Source organism: Bidens hawaiensis, unplaced genomic scaffold (assembly GCF_021521415.1).
Source record: "Bidens hawaiensis isolate Kalapana, Puna unplaced genomic scaffold, B.hawaiensis_p1.1 tig00016945_1, whole genome shotgun sequence".
NCBI lineage: Eukaryota > Viridiplantae > Streptophyta > Magnoliopsida > Asterales > Asteraceae > Bidens > Bidens hawaiensis.
Window position 1 is genome coordinate 462,860 of NW_027492568.1, and position 17,516 is coordinate 480,375.

At 42.9% G+C, this 17,516-nt stretch overlaps 1 protein-coding gene and 1 pseudogene across 1 annotated transcript; both read right to left on the reverse strand.

Annotated features, from left to right (window-relative positions):
- Positions 1–784: 784 nt before the first annotated feature.
- On the reverse strand, positions 785–3,323 carry LOC143552607 (pentatricopeptide repeat-containing protein At4g14820-like). The gene is made up of 2 exons (XM_077042781.1): positions 2,528–3,323; positions 785–2,454 (listed from the first exon to the last, which is right to left on the reverse strand). The coding sequence occupies exons 1-2, from the start codon at positions 3,112–3,114 to the stop codon at positions 861–863; spliced, it is 2,181 nt and encodes a 726-aa protein (XP_076898896.1). The 5' UTR covers positions 3,115–3,323; the 3' UTR covers positions 785–860.
- Positions 3,324–4,414: 1,091 nt separating this feature from the next.
- LOC143552596 (protein NRT1/ PTR FAMILY 8.1-like) lies at positions 4,415–6,865 on the reverse strand (annotated as a pseudogene).
- Positions 6,866–17,516: the final 10,651 nt, after the last annotated feature.

Here is a 17,516-nt window from a genome sequence, read left to right on the forward strand (position 1 = left end):
ACTACTAAGCTATTATTATTAATTTATTTTTTTAGTATTAATATTGTAAATATTTATAATATCTTTTTTTAAATTTTAATAATATCAATATATATATATATAAATATAATAATGCATCGATAATGATAATAATAAATATTATTATTATGATCAAGAACAATAAACACAAAAAAGTGAGGAAAAAAAACTTCACAGTTTTTAATTTAATATTTTAAAGAGAGACCATAAAATACAAAACAATGTTACATTAAAGTAGTATGTAAAATAAAATTCTTAAAAGTAAACAAAAGTTTAGAGGAGATAAAAAAAATCTTTATAGTTTTAAATTAATATTTTCAATGGATACCACAAAATGCAATAAATTATTACAGGAGAGTAATATGTCAAATAAAATTCTTAAAGGAAATGAAAGTTCGAGGAGGAGGTATGACAAGCTGAGAAGACGGGTACGTTTAGCCTAATCCTCAAACCATTGACACTGAGTTAGCATGCCACAAGACCTTTAATGGTTTTTTGCAGTCCCACTAAATTCAATTTCTGCATAGTTTACAAATCCTGCACTTTATTATATAGGCATCTAAGTTTTTATATATTTTTTTATCAAGCTTTTATTTTATAATTAGTTAATTAGTTTATATGTTGCATGTGCAAAAAATATTAATTTAAAGATAAAAAAATCAAATAATTTTAGAAAAGCCACATCATCATTCATCAATCTGAGTAGAACTGTAGAAGAGAGAAAAGGTGAAAAAGAAGAGTATCAACTATCAACTCATATTTGTTCTAAAACCTGTATATGCAAGAGCACACATAACAGTTAACACATTGACTTACTCTGTTTTTCTTATATACTATACAAGTCACCAATAGTCTTTGCAAGAACACACGCCATCCTCGTACCTATGGAACCTCGTCCTATCTCGTACAACAATCCGAACCCCATAAACCTTAGACGCCAACTTCAAGAAGTTATGACAGTCTTCACACACCCGAAGATTCTTAATTATCCGAATGCAAGATCCTCTATTCTGTTTTAACAACCCGAAACAAAGAGCCAACTTCTCACTATGCCATAATAACGCCTTTGTCTTTTCATCCTCGTCCAAATCAACCAAAACACACGACATATTTGGACTATAACCTGCCACTTCTAACTCACTCACAACCGCGTCTAACTTTTCATATATCTCATCCACACGCTCATGGGTTTTATCCGCAGTTAAAAACTCATGTATCTCACCATCCACTTCAATCCTACTACATCCCCGTTGCTTCACCACGCCTTTGTTTTGCATAACCTTCCTAATCTCCCCAACATTTTCCCATTTTTTTTCTTTTGCATAAATGTTTGATAGGAAAATGTGGGCCCCGTCATGAAACGGGTCGAGCTTGAGAACCCGTTTGGCTGCGAACTCACCGAGTTCAACCTCGTTGTAGATTCTACAAGCTGCCATTAGGGAACCCCAAATGACCACATTTGGTGCCATGGGCATTTGCTCAATTACTTCTAGAGCTTCTTTAAGCAAATTAGCTCTACCATAAAGATCCACCATGCAACCATAATGCTCGCATTTGGGTGTTACGTTATAGTCGTTAACCATAGATTCAAAGATTTCCCGACCCTGTTCGACTAACCCCGCATGACTACAAGCATACAACAAGCCTATAAATGTGACCTCGTTCGGCTTGGTTCTATTAATTTTCATTTTGTAAAACAGGTCGAGTGCGTTAATAGCATCTCCGTGAACCGCGTAGGCCCTGATCATGCTACTCCATGTAATAACGTTTCGTTTATGCATTCTATCAAAAACTTGTTTAGCCCTATCGAGCTCACCACATTTTGCATACATATCAATAAGGGCGTTATTAACCGGTAACACTCCACTATACCTATTTTCATTAACATATGATTCGATTTTCATAGCGTTATCTACCGCACCTAGAGTAGCACAAGCAGAAATAACACTTAGCATAGTGACCTGATCAGGTTTTACACCCGAGGTTAGCATTTTATCAAACAGTTGAAGGGCATTCTGAGGTTGACCGCCCTCTGCATACCCAGATATCATTGCACTCCAACAAATCAAATCCTTTTCAGCCATTTGATCAAAAATCAAGCGTGCAGATGCAATCTGTCCTGCTTTTGAGTACCCTGTAATCATGGCGGTTGACACAACTACGTTTTTTGGGGACAGATTTTTAAACATATTAGTTGCAATGTCCATAGAGCCACAGCTTGCATACATGATCACGAGTGCACATTGCAGGTTATAGTCAACCATAACTCGGCTTTCGGTTATAAACTCGTGAAATGTTTTCCCAAATTCCAAATTTCCAGCACGGGCACAAGCGGAAACGACGGTTGAAAAGATTTTCTCATCTGGTTTTATATTTAATCTCTTCATCTCCTCAATCAAAGGCAAAACATTGTTGTACTGCCCGTTCCCGCAATAACTGTTCACAGTATAGAAATTTAGATTACAATAGCAATTCAAAAGAAACCAACAAGCGGGAAAAGAAGCCATACCCGTCGATCATCACATTCCAAGCAACAATATCTCTCTCAGGCATTTTATCAAACACCAGTCGTGCATCTTCAACATGTCCACAAGCCGAGTACATTGCAACCAAACCTGTCTGCACAAATGGGTCGGACACAAAATCCATTTTTGTAGCAAACCCATGAAGCTCCATCCCTTCACTTAACGCCGAAACTCGCGTTGACGCTTTTAAAAGCGGCGGGAGGCTAAAACTGTCAATACCAAACCCGTGTTCCCTCATCTTGGCATAAGCCAAAAGGGCCTTTTCAGGCTTGCCGCTTCGAGAAAGCTCACGCAATAACTTGTTAGAAAGATGTGGTTCCGGGTTGTGCATTTGGTAAAATACCAATAACGCGTAGTCAAAGGACGGGGAGGATAACGTGCACGCTGAAAGAATGAGTTTGACGAGGACGGAGTTTGACCGGTCAAGGCCCGTTCGGAGGATTTGGGCATGTATTTGCTTGAGGTGTGAGAGGGACGACGAGGTCGAGAGGGTGGTTAAGAGATGGCTGTAGTGGTTTATGCTGAGGGTGGAAGATATTATGGGCTGTGGAATGGTGGTCATGAGATTCATGGTGGATTATTGGGCCTGTATCATTTAGAAGCTCTGCCTGAACCAAGTCCTGGATGAATAATAATCGTTTAGTAAGTGAATTCAATGGAATGTATATTGTTTTTGGGTCAGGCATTTTATCAAACAGTTGGTAGGCATACAATGGAAACTGAAAATTCTAAGAATAATAAACCCAGATTCAGAGTGTCAATTCATATCAATTACTAATAATATGAACCACAAAATCATAATCAATCAACACAAGAAACGCGTATACAAAATTCACAATTCAATCATCTGGAAGTATGAAACTAAAATAATATTGTTGTAGGGGGTTAAAGACTGACTTGTTTCTCCAGCTCTAATGCTTTTGTATCATCTACTTCTTTTATGCTCAATGATATTCAACATTACCCCTTCAAGTTTAATGCTATTTCGCAACCTTCTCCATTTTTATTGCAAACCAAAGTGTTAATCATGTTAGACTAATGGGTTTCGGGTTGACGGTTGTATTGTTCAGCTTGAACATGACTCATATTTTTATTCGTGTAAAAAAAAAAAGCAAGCCAAATTCCCACACAATCAAAACCATGTAGCTTGAACAAGGTCTTTTGACTCGTAAACATGTCAAACATGTAGTAATCAAATTGGTGGATTGTAAAAAACCGGGTTAGATTGGTTTGTGGGTCGCTCTGTTTAATTAAATGGTTAAAAGTGTTAAAGAGTAAGACTTGTACACCTAACATGACCAGATTATTAAAATTGGTCAACCTGAACACAACACATTTATTAAACATGTTAGATATGATGATCTAAATTATCTTTGTGTCATGATAGAAATTGTCTCATGGTTGGATTTTTAGTTTGCTCTCCTGCACTTGTCATGATTGTATTTTGGAAGCAAAAGGCGTGATTGTTTCAAACATAGAGCAAAATTAAATATACATATCGTAAATCTTATCGGTATAGAATGCATGAAAATGAAAAGAAAATATTAAAAAGTTAAAAAGAATTTGATTAGTTGGTAGTAGTATCTCATGACTTCGTGGTTTTCTCATTAATTAGGTTGATGTTTGAAACTCGTATACTTGTTAGCATTATGGTGCAACAGGAAACATGACACGATTATAAGTGCATTTAAGTTAGGATTTATGTTTTTTACATGAATAAATATCTAGGTCGTGTTCAGGATCAATTATTTAAAAGTCTAGAGTCCAACCAAAATCCTTCAACCCTCCGACTAGCCACAGTTGAACCCCCCCCCCCCCCCCAACTCTAGGAGCCTTAATTTCCTACAAACAAGTTTGTGTCATTCATTTATTCATTTTTCACATATATGCAGTTTAATCACAACTGCAAACTTCATTTTACAACATGAAAAGAAAACTGAAACAACAAACTCAAAGCAAGATACTATACATGAAAATAGAACACTATTGTTGTGTTCTTAGTTTGTAAGACGTTCAGAAGACACACCATCATCCTTAAGTTTCCTAGATATAGTCCCAACAGGCTTTTTGTAGGTGTACCATGTCGAAATCAATAAAAACGCCCCAAAATTCAACACGCTTAAAATCGCTAAGAGCCAGAAAAAGTTTTGTAACTGACCATGATTCAAGTTGTCGGGTATCCACCCGGGCTTACCTCCTTTAGTACTAATATCCATCACAATCGTCACAAGCAACGAGCTCAAATAGCTTCCAAGTGCAACTGTAGTCAGTTGTAAAGCCGAACACAAACTCCTCATCGAGTCAGGAGCTTGCTCGTAAAAAAACTCTAGCTGCCCGATAAAGGTGAACACCTCAGCACAACCGATCAAGAAATATTGTGGAACTTGCCAAAATATCGTCATGGGCATATGCTTGTAATCGTAATAATTGTTTCGTTTCACAATCCCGAGTCTAACGACTTCTAGAATCCCTGCAGCCAACATTGCAAAAATCGAGATCACTAGGCCGGTTCCCATTCTTTGGAGTTGGGTTATGCCTGACTTGTTGCCTGTGAATTTACGGGCAACAGGTACAAGGATCCAGTCATAGACCGGGACCCAGAATATGACACTCAGAGTGTCGAAAATGCTCAGAGCCGCAGGTGGGATTTCAAAGCTGTTTAGGGATATGTCCATGAATGAGCCTTGTAACACGAATAAGTTGCCCATTTGCCCGTAAACCGTGGCAAAAACGATGCCCGTGGCCCAAATAGGAAGTAGTTTAATGATAGACTTAAACTCTTCCACTTGGGTCACCGTGCAAAGCTGCCACGGATCAACCGAGTCTTTTATGTGGTCCGATTCTGTTTCCACCGCGGCCTTGTCCAAGAAACTGGAAACCAAACAATCGTTTCCAGTAAAATTTAACTTATAGTAAACTGTACCTCTATCCCAGAGGATAAAGATATATAATGCTTTAAGGGAGGTAAACAAAAGTTTTAAAAATGTTTACCTGAACTCTTTGGTGTGTTCAAGCTTCCGGCTTCCTACGATAGCCGACTCATTGTCTGCAGTTTCATACAAAGCCGACTTGTCAGCGGGCACACTAACTCCTCGTTTCTTCCACGAAGCCACAATGACCTGACAAATGCGGGTCAATGGGCTTCCACCCGGTTTCTGGTTCCGGTACAAACGAGTACCTGAAAAAAACGAGCCAACAGCAATCGCCATGGCCACCGCTGGGATCCCAAATCCCCATCCCCAACCCACATTGTCTTGGATCCAAACAAGAACAGAGGACGCGATTAACGCGCCAATATTAATCGAGAAGTAGAACCAGTTAAAGAAAGAACTCTTGTGCTTCTTTTCTTTTTCGTCTGAATCATCAAACTGGTCCGCCCCGTATGACGAGACGCACGGCTTAATCCCTCCTGTTCCTAGAGCCACTATATAGAGTGCTGCAAAGGCTACCGCCACCTGACCGTCTGTCGCGTGACAAACATCTTTTGATACACAACTTGGCCTTAAACCCGGAACCGATGCTGATAATGTCAATAATGTCATTCCCTGTATCATATGACACAAATCTTTTTATTGAATAACTATCTCAGTATTAGAAAAGTTTGAAACTAGAATATCTAACTACGAAACAAACTTAAAGATAAATGATAAGTCAATAAATGATAACTATAATAGATTATAAGTTCACTTAACACACTTACAATAACATAGATGATAGAGAAGATAGCAATGGTCCAGTATCGGCCTAGATATGCATCGGCTGCGAAAGCACCTATCAGCGGTGTTATATAACATGTTCCTGACCAATTCGAGAGGTTTCTTGAAGCCGTAGCACTATGCTGATTAAGGTGGTTCTTGAAATAAAGCAATAGGTTCGTGCTCATTCCATAATACGCTAGTCGTTCGCAGCATTCATTTCCTGTGTATTTGCGAATACACGAATCAATATTTTAGATACATTCGATCATGTTCCTCTAGCAAAGTGCTATTTTTTGCTTTTTCACTGTACTTACAAGTAATGTATACTGAAAGAATTCAAAAGAACTAAAAAACTGTAATTGGTTAATAATATGTTTTTGTGTATTGAATAACTGAAAACTATATCTCTCTCTTGATATAGAAATTATAATATAACTGATAATTAATAAAGTTATAATGTACCAAGTATGTAAGGGCAAGCTTTCCAAGTTCCTGTGGTGTTCTTGTTAGCAGGTTTGTTCTTGTAATCAAGTGTGCCATCTTTAGTGTACACATCTTCTTCTAGCTCAAGTTTGTTGTAAGTCAGATCTACTACATCACTCATGCTTAGGTTTCTTTCTTTCTTTCTTACCTTCTGATGTAAGTAAATCAAAATTTGATGATTATGACCTTGGGAGTTAACCCTAATAAGATCCACATAAGTTTAGATAGTATGACATACAATGTGGATAATCAAAGCCTCACAGTGAGGTTAGATGGATAAAAACGAGACAAAAGAATTACAAAATCCAGGTGATGAAGCCAAAATATTAACAGAAATTGCTAACGAAGGATACAACTACTCCCAATAATTGAAGATTTAAAAATGAGTTTTATGACTAGGGACCCACAAATATTTTAGAGAAAATTGTCAAAATATCATTTTACTTTTTTTTTTCATTCATTATTTTTGTTTTACAAATAATAACATTTCTATACTAATTATTTTTATTTTATAATGTTCTTATATATTGTGCGCTTTTGCCATGACGAACCACCATCTTGATACTACTCTGATCTGAACACAATTAAATTAACTGTGGAGTTCTCCTCTCATTTACTACTTTTAAGAGTCCAAAACACGTTATGACAGAGAATGTATCAATCTCCTTATAAAAAAGTTCCGTTATCCTCTTTAACCAATGTGGGATGTCACAAACAACTTGTAGACTTTGCTCCATATTTTTTTACAACCACGAGATTTGAACTTTTTTTATTTGAAAACACAAAATCTTATCCAGTATAAATGTCCCATTAGGACTAGGGCTCTTTATTAACAATTTGTATATTTCAAATAAATTGTTTGTATTAAATATCTCTATACAATTAGCGATTTTATAATAACTATATTTATTTTACAAATCAACATTTTTTACTATATTACTAATTATCTTTGTTTAACAAAAAAAACATTTTTATACTAATTATTTTTAAGTTACATGTAATGTTTTGTTTTGTTTTTTTGTGTGTGTAAGGGCTTTCGCCTAGCAAACTATTAAAACAAATTAACCGGATTGCAGTCGGCTCATTTTGCGCCGAATTAATAATTTTGCAATCATATTGTGATCGGCCTATTTTGCAACTACAATGCATCCGATCACTAAACTCACGATCATTTTTTCAGTCGCACAAGTCAAAGCAGCCTACCGACATGCTAGACTTCGATTCTTGGTTCTATACTTCCATCACCGGACAAACCAAGCCCTCAAAAGTAAAAGCATGACTCACACGACTTCAGGCTCAACCCGACTCAAATAATACCATCCATATTTTATTTGAAAATTGGAAACGCAAGTTGATATAAATAGATTGATTATAGATACCTGAACTGTGCGAACAACGAACTTTGAGTTGGCCTCAAGAACACTTCAATGAAGAAACTTGATTGACAATAAGTTGATATTTTCTTTTGTTGAGGTGGATATGATATTGATCACAACCATATAAAAGGCCGGTCTATTCTTGTTGAAAAATTTGCCCAATAAGCCAACAGGAAACAACCAAAACAAGATCATTAATCTCGCTTGTTTTTGTCTGTCTAGTAGATCCTCCAATTTATCGACTTTAGACGGATATACCATTGTTTTCTTTTTTGTTTTTTCATGATTAAAATATTTACAACACATTTAACGTTATGTAACAAATTAATACTTAATGATCTAAACTATATATTTTACAATTTGATATTTTATGTTGCAGTCTAAATCAACTAATTATAGATATTTGTTCGCAAACAATTATAGGATAGCATGATTACAAATGACGACAAAGGGTGTGTATATTGAAGAGGTGGGTCCCAGCAGAGCCCAGTTGGACCCGCAAGACTCACCTTGAAGAGGGACGTCTGCGCAAAGACCAACTGGTTCCGCAGGACCCACCATGCTCAGAGAGATGAAGACCTTACGCGCAGTACGCCAGCTGTTCCCGCAGAAAAGCCTCCCAATGGTGAAGTACCCCGCCTGTTCCCGCAGCTGCGGATACAAGCCATCAGGGAAGGCTACCCGCACTAATAGTAAGGCTACACGCACAAGGCACTAACTCTCAATAATTCAGTAATGTCACCTGAAGAAGGAATGAGCAAGGCGGGAATACTCCCGCCCAAATGAGCCAGTCCGTACGCTTCTGGAAGATTTTTTGTACTATACCTGCCAAGGTATGGACAAAATAGACAAGATCTGACCAAAGCAGCCCATGAACCAATCACAGGGTGACAGCTCACCGACAACAGTACGAGGAGGAGCACGCTCTAGTACAAAATGTCACTATCAGCCGCTGCCTACTCACCAACCCTCATCATGGCACGTACATAGCCTGCAGTTGGTGGAAAAGGAATAGTACACAGCCGGCCATGTCACTATCAGCCGCTGCCTACCCACCAACCACCAGCATGGCACGTGCGTAGCCCACAGTTGGTAGAAAAGGAATATTATACAGCTGGCTGTACCTGCTTGGAAACCTACCTTCGGCTATAAATACCCCAACACCTTGGAACGGTTTCATTATCACATATCTTACCTGCTCTAGCTATTTCTCTTAATATACACTTATATTCAGAGCAATCTAGTCTGATTCTCACGCCGGAGGGTGGTTACAAGGAGGTACCCCCCCTTCTCAGTGACGAGCTCACGGTGTCTGTTTTGCAGGTCATCAGAAGAATAACCATCTTTGCCGGACCTAACCCTCGTGGGAAACATCTACTTGATCCTAAGATTATCCGTAATCTGCCAGGGTCGATTAGTGTTTCTTCATTTGCGCCATCCGTGCATAAAAGCTAGAACTAATTTTCTCAGTTTTTTCAAAACCTCTGGAAAGATGGTTAAGGTTACTCCGGTGCCAAGGCCAGCGAGTGACCAAGAAACCCCGGTAACCACAACCCCAGCTACTGGGGGGAACACCGGCGAGTACACAATTTTTACGAACACTACCCCGGTTACCCAAGCCGGGGCAAGTGCAGTAAACAATCCTTCACTGGGATTCACCGATACCCAGTTGGAGAGACAACAGACGAGGCTCCCCAGCCAAACACTTGATCAAGTTAAAGCGTGGGCGGAAGCACGTCAGAAGGAATTCCAAGCTGAGTTGGATGAACGCTTACGTTCACTCCAACAGGCTGACGAATTCGGAAGCACTCGACAACAGCTCAACATGAGCAATGAGTGCGAGTACTTGGACGATGATTGGGAGGAGTCCGACAGTGACGCAAACCCTCGTCATAGGGGGAAAGGGAAGCGCAAGGAAACGGACTTCCAACCGAGAAGGAATTTTGGAGAAACCTTCAAACCAAGGAACGCGGGGGGAAACCCACGTGACTTTTCCAAAACCTTTAGACCAACTGTTGCAAATGCGGGAACATCCAAGTTTGCAAGGGACATTGCGGAAGCAATCGCCCCGAAGAGTGCCAAACAGATGTCCAACATCGGCACTTATGATGGTATATCCGACCCAGACGATCACTTGAACAAATTCATAGCGGGGGCAACCGTCAGCAACTGGACGGAACCCACGTGGTGTTATATGTTCCAGATGACGCTGGTTGGAGCGGCCAGGGCGTGGTTTGATCGTTTACCGGTCCACCACATCTATGATTGGGCGGACTTCCAACACAAGTTCAGCCAGCACTTCAGTCAACAGAGGAAATATACTGAAGAGCAGTGGACAATCCTCAACTGCGTTAGAGAGGAGGATGAATCTTTACTAGACTTCATCACTCGCTTTAACTCGAAAAAGCCGAGTCTGGGCACCATAAGCAAAGATCTTGTTCGCGCCGCTTTCATCCAGGGCGCCGAATACCCAGAGCTTATCCGCACGTTGACGGGTAAAGACGGCATGCCATCCACATTGGATGCCATCATGACGGCGGCCAAGCGCTTTGCCGAAACGGAGAAGCAACTGGGTAGGGATCTTCCCCAGAGTACAAACCTCTACGCAGAGGACTAGAGAAAACAACGTCCGGACCGCCCGGCAAAACAAAAAGAGGAAGCTAGGTATTTGGCAGTCAAGGGTAAACTTTAACACCTCATCCAGCTCTCGCCCTCTAGGAGGCGGAAGGGATAACACGCACCCATCAAGCCGAAACCCCCGGTGGACGCCACTCACCAAAAGCGTCACGGAGATATTTGCCACCGAAAAACTACCATGGCCAAAAGCTCCAATGGTCCGGCAGCGACGTAACGCGGATCAGAGCAAATCCTGTGACTTCCACGGGACAAAGGGTCACACCACTGAGGAGTGTACATCCTTGAAAGATATTGTTGAAACATTCGTCAAGAATGGAAAACTTACTCACCTTGTGGCATCAATCAAGAATGGAGGAAGAAATGATAACCGATACAAAGGCAACGGACGAAAGCCCGTTGACATCAGCATCCACATGGTTCATAGTAACGTTAGAGGAAGAAAAAGACGAACGACAGAACCATGCGCGTGGAAGGAAGCTGAGGTGCGCTTCCCACGAGTGCCAGGAGGACCCAGCAAAGAAGGTCCTATCGTCATCAAAAGCCAGCTGGGGCACTACATCACTTCCCGCACTCTTGCTGACAACGGCGCCTCGTCAACGGTTATGTACAGGCAGTTCTTCGACAAGCTAGACGACGAAGACAAGGAACGCCTGGAAACGGTCTAAGCCTCGATGGAAGGGTTCGACGGCAGCACAAACACCCCCATGGGTATCCTATCTTTCCCCGTCATTCTCACGGACGGGAAACACTCCCGCACAGAAGACGTGGACTTTGTCGTAATGAGGAAGCCACACCACACATACGACATTCTCTTCGGGAGAGACGGGATGGCAAGATTCAATGCCGTGGTATCTTCAGTCCACGGCATGATGGGATGGCCAACAGCTGAGGGTGTAGCGATGATCACCGGTATTCCCCAAGTATGCATCGCATCTGTCTCATCAAAACCCAAACCAAAGATGGCTAAACCAACCATCACCGAACCAGAAGAATGGGCCTTCAATAGCAAATACCCTGACCAGGCTGTTACCATTGGCCCAACAGTCACTGATCCTACGCGCACCTTACTCAAACGCTTACTACAGAAAAACGCTGACATCTTCGCGTGGACACCAGCTGACATGACTGGTGTACCTCGAAGTAAGGCAGAGCATAAACTCAAGTGTGACCCGGCTTTTACGCCAGTCATACAAAAGCGCAGAGTAATGGGGGCGGAACAAGCTAACGCGTGTAGAACCCAAGTCAAGGAACTCCTTGACGCGGGCATCGTACGCGTTAGCAGATATCAAACATGGGTTGCAAATCCCGTCATGGTACCGAAATCTAACAAACAATGGCGCATGTGCATAGATTTCAAAGCCTTAAACAAAGCATGCCCCAAAGATTGTTACCCGTTACCCGAAATTGATCTTAAGGTAGATTCGTTAACACCGTTTCGCCTTAAATGCTTCCTTGATGCGTATAAGGGGTACCATCAAATCCACATGGCCGTTGACGATCAGGACAAAACCGCATTTCGGACGCCCGATGGCACATTTTGTTATCAAATGATGCCATTCGGACTTAAGAATGCCGGGTCCACATACCAACGCCTGATGGACAAAGAGTTTCATGCCCAAATTGGGAGGAACCTGGAAGTCTACATGGATGACTTGGTCATCAAAAGCCATGAGCCAGAAGCGATGTTGAAAGACATCGAAGAAACTTTCAACACGCTCAGAAAGATAAACATGAAGCTCAATCCGAGCAAGTGTTCCTTTGGGATGGAAGAAGGGAAGTTCTTAGGAGTCATTGTTACTAAATATGGCTTCAGAGCGAACCCTGAAAAGGTCGAAGCCATTATCAAAATGGAATCACCTACTACCATCAAGCAAGCTCAGACACTGAATGGACGACTAGTCGCACTTAACCGCTTTTTGGCAAACCATGCGGATAGATCGTTCCCATTCGTGTCAACATTGAGAAATTGTTTAAAGAAAACGCACTTCCGCTGGACACCAGAAGCGGAAGCAGCTTTTCAGGAAATTCGGTCACGCTTGATCGAGCTCCCAACGCTCACAGCACCAGAAGCGGGGGAGGAATTAATCCTATACTTTTCCGCCACAGATAGAGCAACCGGGGCAGTCCTGCTAGTAGAGCGAAAAGGCATCCAGATGCCAATCTACTATGTTAGCCGTGTCCTAACAGACGTAGAAACCCGGTACTCTACCCTGGAAAAATTAGTCTTAGCACTTGTACAGGCTTCACGCAAGCTAAGACGATATTTCCAAGGTCACCCAATCACCATTCTCACCAACTTCAAACTTGCAAACGTTCTAGGCAAACCCGAATTGTCGGGACGCCTAGCCAAATGAGCAATAGAATTGGGAGAATACGCGATAAAGTACAAGCCGAGACCGGCCATAAAAGGCCAAGTCTTGGCCGACTTTATTACAGAAGTTCCCGCTTCGCGGGAGAAAGAGTGCCAGGAGGAGGCTCAACCCTCTCCAGCACAGGACATCGATGATGTCTGGCGACTCTACACTGATGGAGCAGCCAGCAACGAGGGTTCAGGCGCAGGGTTGAAACTAACCAACCCAGCAGGCCAAGAATACACTTACGCTATTCGACTGGATTTTCCAAGTACGAATAACGAAGCGGAGTATGAAGCATTCTTGGCCGGGCTGAGAATTGCGCGTAAGATGGGAGTGAAAAACTTGGAAGCCCACGTGGATTCCATGTTAGTAGCCAACCAAATAAACGGGACGTACACGGCCGTGAACGACACAATGGCCCTGTACCTCGCACAAGCAAAAACCCTTATGCGCGATTTTAACGATTGTAAAGTCATACATGTCAAGCGTAGCGAAAACAAATCCGCGGATGCGTTAAGCAAGCTTGCATCATTAGCCTTCACCCACTTGGGAAAGGACATCCGCATTGAACTCCTTGGAGCACCATCAGTCCCGCACAAGGAAATCTGTGTCATCCAAACCGGCACAGAAACGTGGATGACACCAATAATAAATTACCTTGCGGCTGGAATACTACCAGAATTAAAAACACAGGCAAGAAAAATACGCTATAAAGCACTGAACTATCAATTCATCGATGACACCCTTTACAGGCGTAATTTTCTTGGCCCACTCCTAAGATGCGTGGACAACCAAGATGCTGGCTACCTCCTAAGGGAAGTGCACGAGGGCATCTGTGGGGTACACGCAGGTCCACGCGCTGTTGCAGCTAAGCTAAACAACGCGGGATACTTTTGGCCGGGGATGCATACGGATGCGCTGGCATACATCAGAAAGTGTAGGTCTTGCCAACTCTACGCACCCAACACGCATCGCCCGAAGAATGAACTTGTTCCAGTCACCTCTTCATGGCCATTTCAGAAGTGGGCCATCGATGTGACAGGCCCATTTCCCACAGCAGCAGGGAACGTCCAGTTTCTAGTGGTAGCCATCGACTACTTCACCAAGTGGATAGAAGCAAAACCCTTTGCCCAAACAACCGCAAAACATATCAAAAAATTTATTTGGGAATTTATTATTTGTCGTTTCGGACTTCCACAGAATTTGGTGAGCGATAACGGCACCAACTTTGCTGACAAGAAGCTACAAAAGTGGCTGGAAGAACTTCAAATCACCCACACCTTTACCTCAGTGGCGCACCCGCAGGATAATGGTGAGGTGGTAAGAGCAAATAAGAGTATCGTCGACGGCATAAAGAAAAGACTCTTGGAACACAGATCCGGCTGGGTGGACGAAGTTCCACACGTCCTTTGGGCAAACAGAACGTTGAAAAAGGCAAGTACGGGAGAAACCCCGTTCAGCCTCACTTATGGCACTGAAGCCATGGTCCCGGTCGAAATTGGTCTACCCTCACCAAGGGTTGATTCAGCCAGAGGACAATGATGCAGAAAGACGGTTAGACCTTATGCTAACCGAAGAACGCAGAGACTTAGCCGCAGCGCGTGAAGAGAATTACAAGCGACAGATGCAAAAATACTACAACACGCGGGTAAAACTCTGCAACTTCAATGTAGGAGACTACATATTGCGTAACAACGAGGCTTCGAACCAAGAGTACCTAGGAAAGCTGGCCCCGGTCTGGGAAGGACCATACATTATCAAAGAAGTTTTGGGAAATGGCGCATACCGGCTCGAAAGGCTCGATGGCACCCCCATCCCAAGAACATGGAATGGAGCTCAATTACGCAAATGTTACATGTAGATCAATTCCAAACTTGTAAAGAAAAGGCCTAGAGCCACTTCTAATGGAAATGATTCTCCTTATCACATTGACGCTGATGGTCTTACATTTATACTTATGATCTGACCACACTGATATGCCGGTATTCACCGCATAAATAAGTGGGGAAGTAAGTCGTTGCGTGTGGAAGGCGGCAAAACCCGCATAAACACAAAAAAACGACAAAAATTTCTAAGGAAAAGATAAGGAAATCCTTCACGCAGGTCAGTTATAGGTGAAGTTTGGTCATCCCACTAAATGAAAGTGACGGTCCTACCCGCACAATCATGATAGAGGAAACTGAACATTAACCTATTGACAACCGCGCGTCGAAAGGTTAACTTATTCAAAACACTTAGAGAATTTCTAAAAAGATGAGGAAAACCTTCACGCAGGTCAGTTATAGGTGAAGTTTGGTCATCCCACTAAATGAAAGTGACGGTCCTACCCGCACAATCATGATAGAGGAAACTGAACACTAACCTATTGACAACCACGCGTCGAAAGGTTAACTTATTCAAAACACTTGGAAAATTGCTAAGTTAAACTAAAGTATGCATGAGGGAATCATATATTGTTTATGAGGCAAAACAAGTGCCAAATTAAATTATAATATGCATGAGCAAGTCATATAACGTTTATAAAGCAAGTCATTAAGTGAAAGTGACGGTCCTACCCGCACAAACATTTATATTTCATAAAAAATTCAAACATTACAAGAATGGCCAGGTATTTACCCGCCTACAGTAATGTAAATCTATTCTAACGGTAGGAAGGGATCTCAAGGTTCAAACTTCAGGACCACTCCCCCCAAACCCACTTGAACCCGCACCATCAGTTGGCTGTGGCGGTTCAAGGAAAGCCTTGAGAATAGTTAGCCCATCATCAGCAGCAGCAATTTCGTTCACCTTCTCCACCACCGGATGCGGGAAGACAGCATACTGGTTCACTGCTTGGTCGTAAGCAGCTTCAGTGTCCACGTCATAAAGAGGGAAGTTGGAAGGCGGGATGCCCTTCTCAACAAACATCAGACCAAGCAGGAAACCAGCCTTTTCCCCATCCTCATGGGAAGCGTTGAGGGCTGCGCTCATGGCATCGTCATAAGATGTGTTCGTGAAGATCCGATGCACAACCTACAAAAAATATATATGTATCAAAAACTTTTCTAAGTATAAAGAAAAGCGTAAAGATATTATGAAGCTACGCATACCTGCGACAACGCTTCTCGTAGAAGCCATTCCTTGGTGATCAGAGCTTCCTGGAGGGCAGCTTGAGCTTGGTCACGGGCGCGTTCGGCTTCATTTTTGTTAAGGTTGGCAAGCAACACTTCCTTAGCAGCAGCCTCTTCAACGCCCTTCAGCTTACGCTCAGTGCGGTCAAGCATACCCTTCTGGTCCAGGAGCTCTTGGAGTTTCTTGGCATCTTCTAAAGCCAAAGCATCATGAGCCTGCTGAAGCCTCTCTAGTTTGGCTTTAAGCTCCTCATTCTCGGCGCGCAGAGGCTCAGCAATGGCTTCAGCTTTGGTGGCCCTCTCAGTCGCGTTCCGCGCAGTTTCCTTAGCCAACCTAAGCTGTTCGTTAACAGCTTGGGTAGCCTTGGAACGGGCCTCGAGCCGGGCCTGAACTTCAACCTCGAGGGCCTTGAAGGCCTTTTCCTTCTCCGCAGCAATGGAGGCAAGTCTCCTGTTCTCCTCCCGGATAGCCCGCGCCTGAGCCACTTCCTGTCTACGCGCCGCCTTTAACTTGTCGTTTTCACGACAAAGCAACTCGACGCGCGGCTGCATCCGGGCAAGGAGAATCTGAAGCTCATTCGTCAGCCTACCCTCTTGGTAGCTAGACATGGCTTCCCCCAACGCACCACTTGGGGCTGCGTGACGCGCCCACTCGACGCAGTCCACAGCCGTTCGAAGGGTTGTTCCCCGGCGGATGTTCCACCCTGGAACATACACCTCATTGGAATCCGAAACTGTAAAAACAAAAAACAGTTAGGAAAAAATGATAAAAAAAAAGATAATAGGCCAAAATAACCCTACGCACCTGTAGGGTCGATAGCAGGCCGGTAGCCGCCAAACCCATCACCCGAACCTAAGGGATATCCATCCAAGAGGTCAGGCAGATGGGAAGGAGGCAGAGATTGGCTAGAAGCCCCAACCCTGAACATACCTGATGAACCGGCTGGGGACGAGGTAGTCGCCGGTGCCGGAGGCACGGTTGAAGCCGCCGCGGTAGAGACCATCGGAGGTGAACTCACTAGAGGTGAACTCACAACCGTGGCCGCCGCTGCGGAGGAACCCGCAGAAAAAATCACCGCCGGCTCAGTGAAGGATGCAGTGAATATGGCACTGACAGCCGGCGGAGATGACGTCACAATTGGAACAGTTGCCTCAACGGGATGAGCAACTGAACCAACACTGCAAACAGGCGCAGCTGCCTGGGTCATCGCCTCGGGTAGGTTGACCAAACCTACCGTCGTGGGTCCAGAACTGCTCCTTCCCGCATCACTTTGGAATGCGGTTGCATCCACGCCTGCATGAAGATAACAAAATA

Excerpts from the sequence above, each read along its gene's own strand:
- LOC143552607 (XM_077042781.1), bottom strand. The coding sequence starts at position 3,114 with ATGAATCTCATGACCACCATTCCACAGCCCATAATATCTTCCACCCTC. Across the intron at positions 2,455-2,527 it reads TGGAATGTGATGATCGACGG|TTATTGCGGGAACGGGCAGT; the intron begins GTATGGCTTCTT and ends TACTGTGAACAG.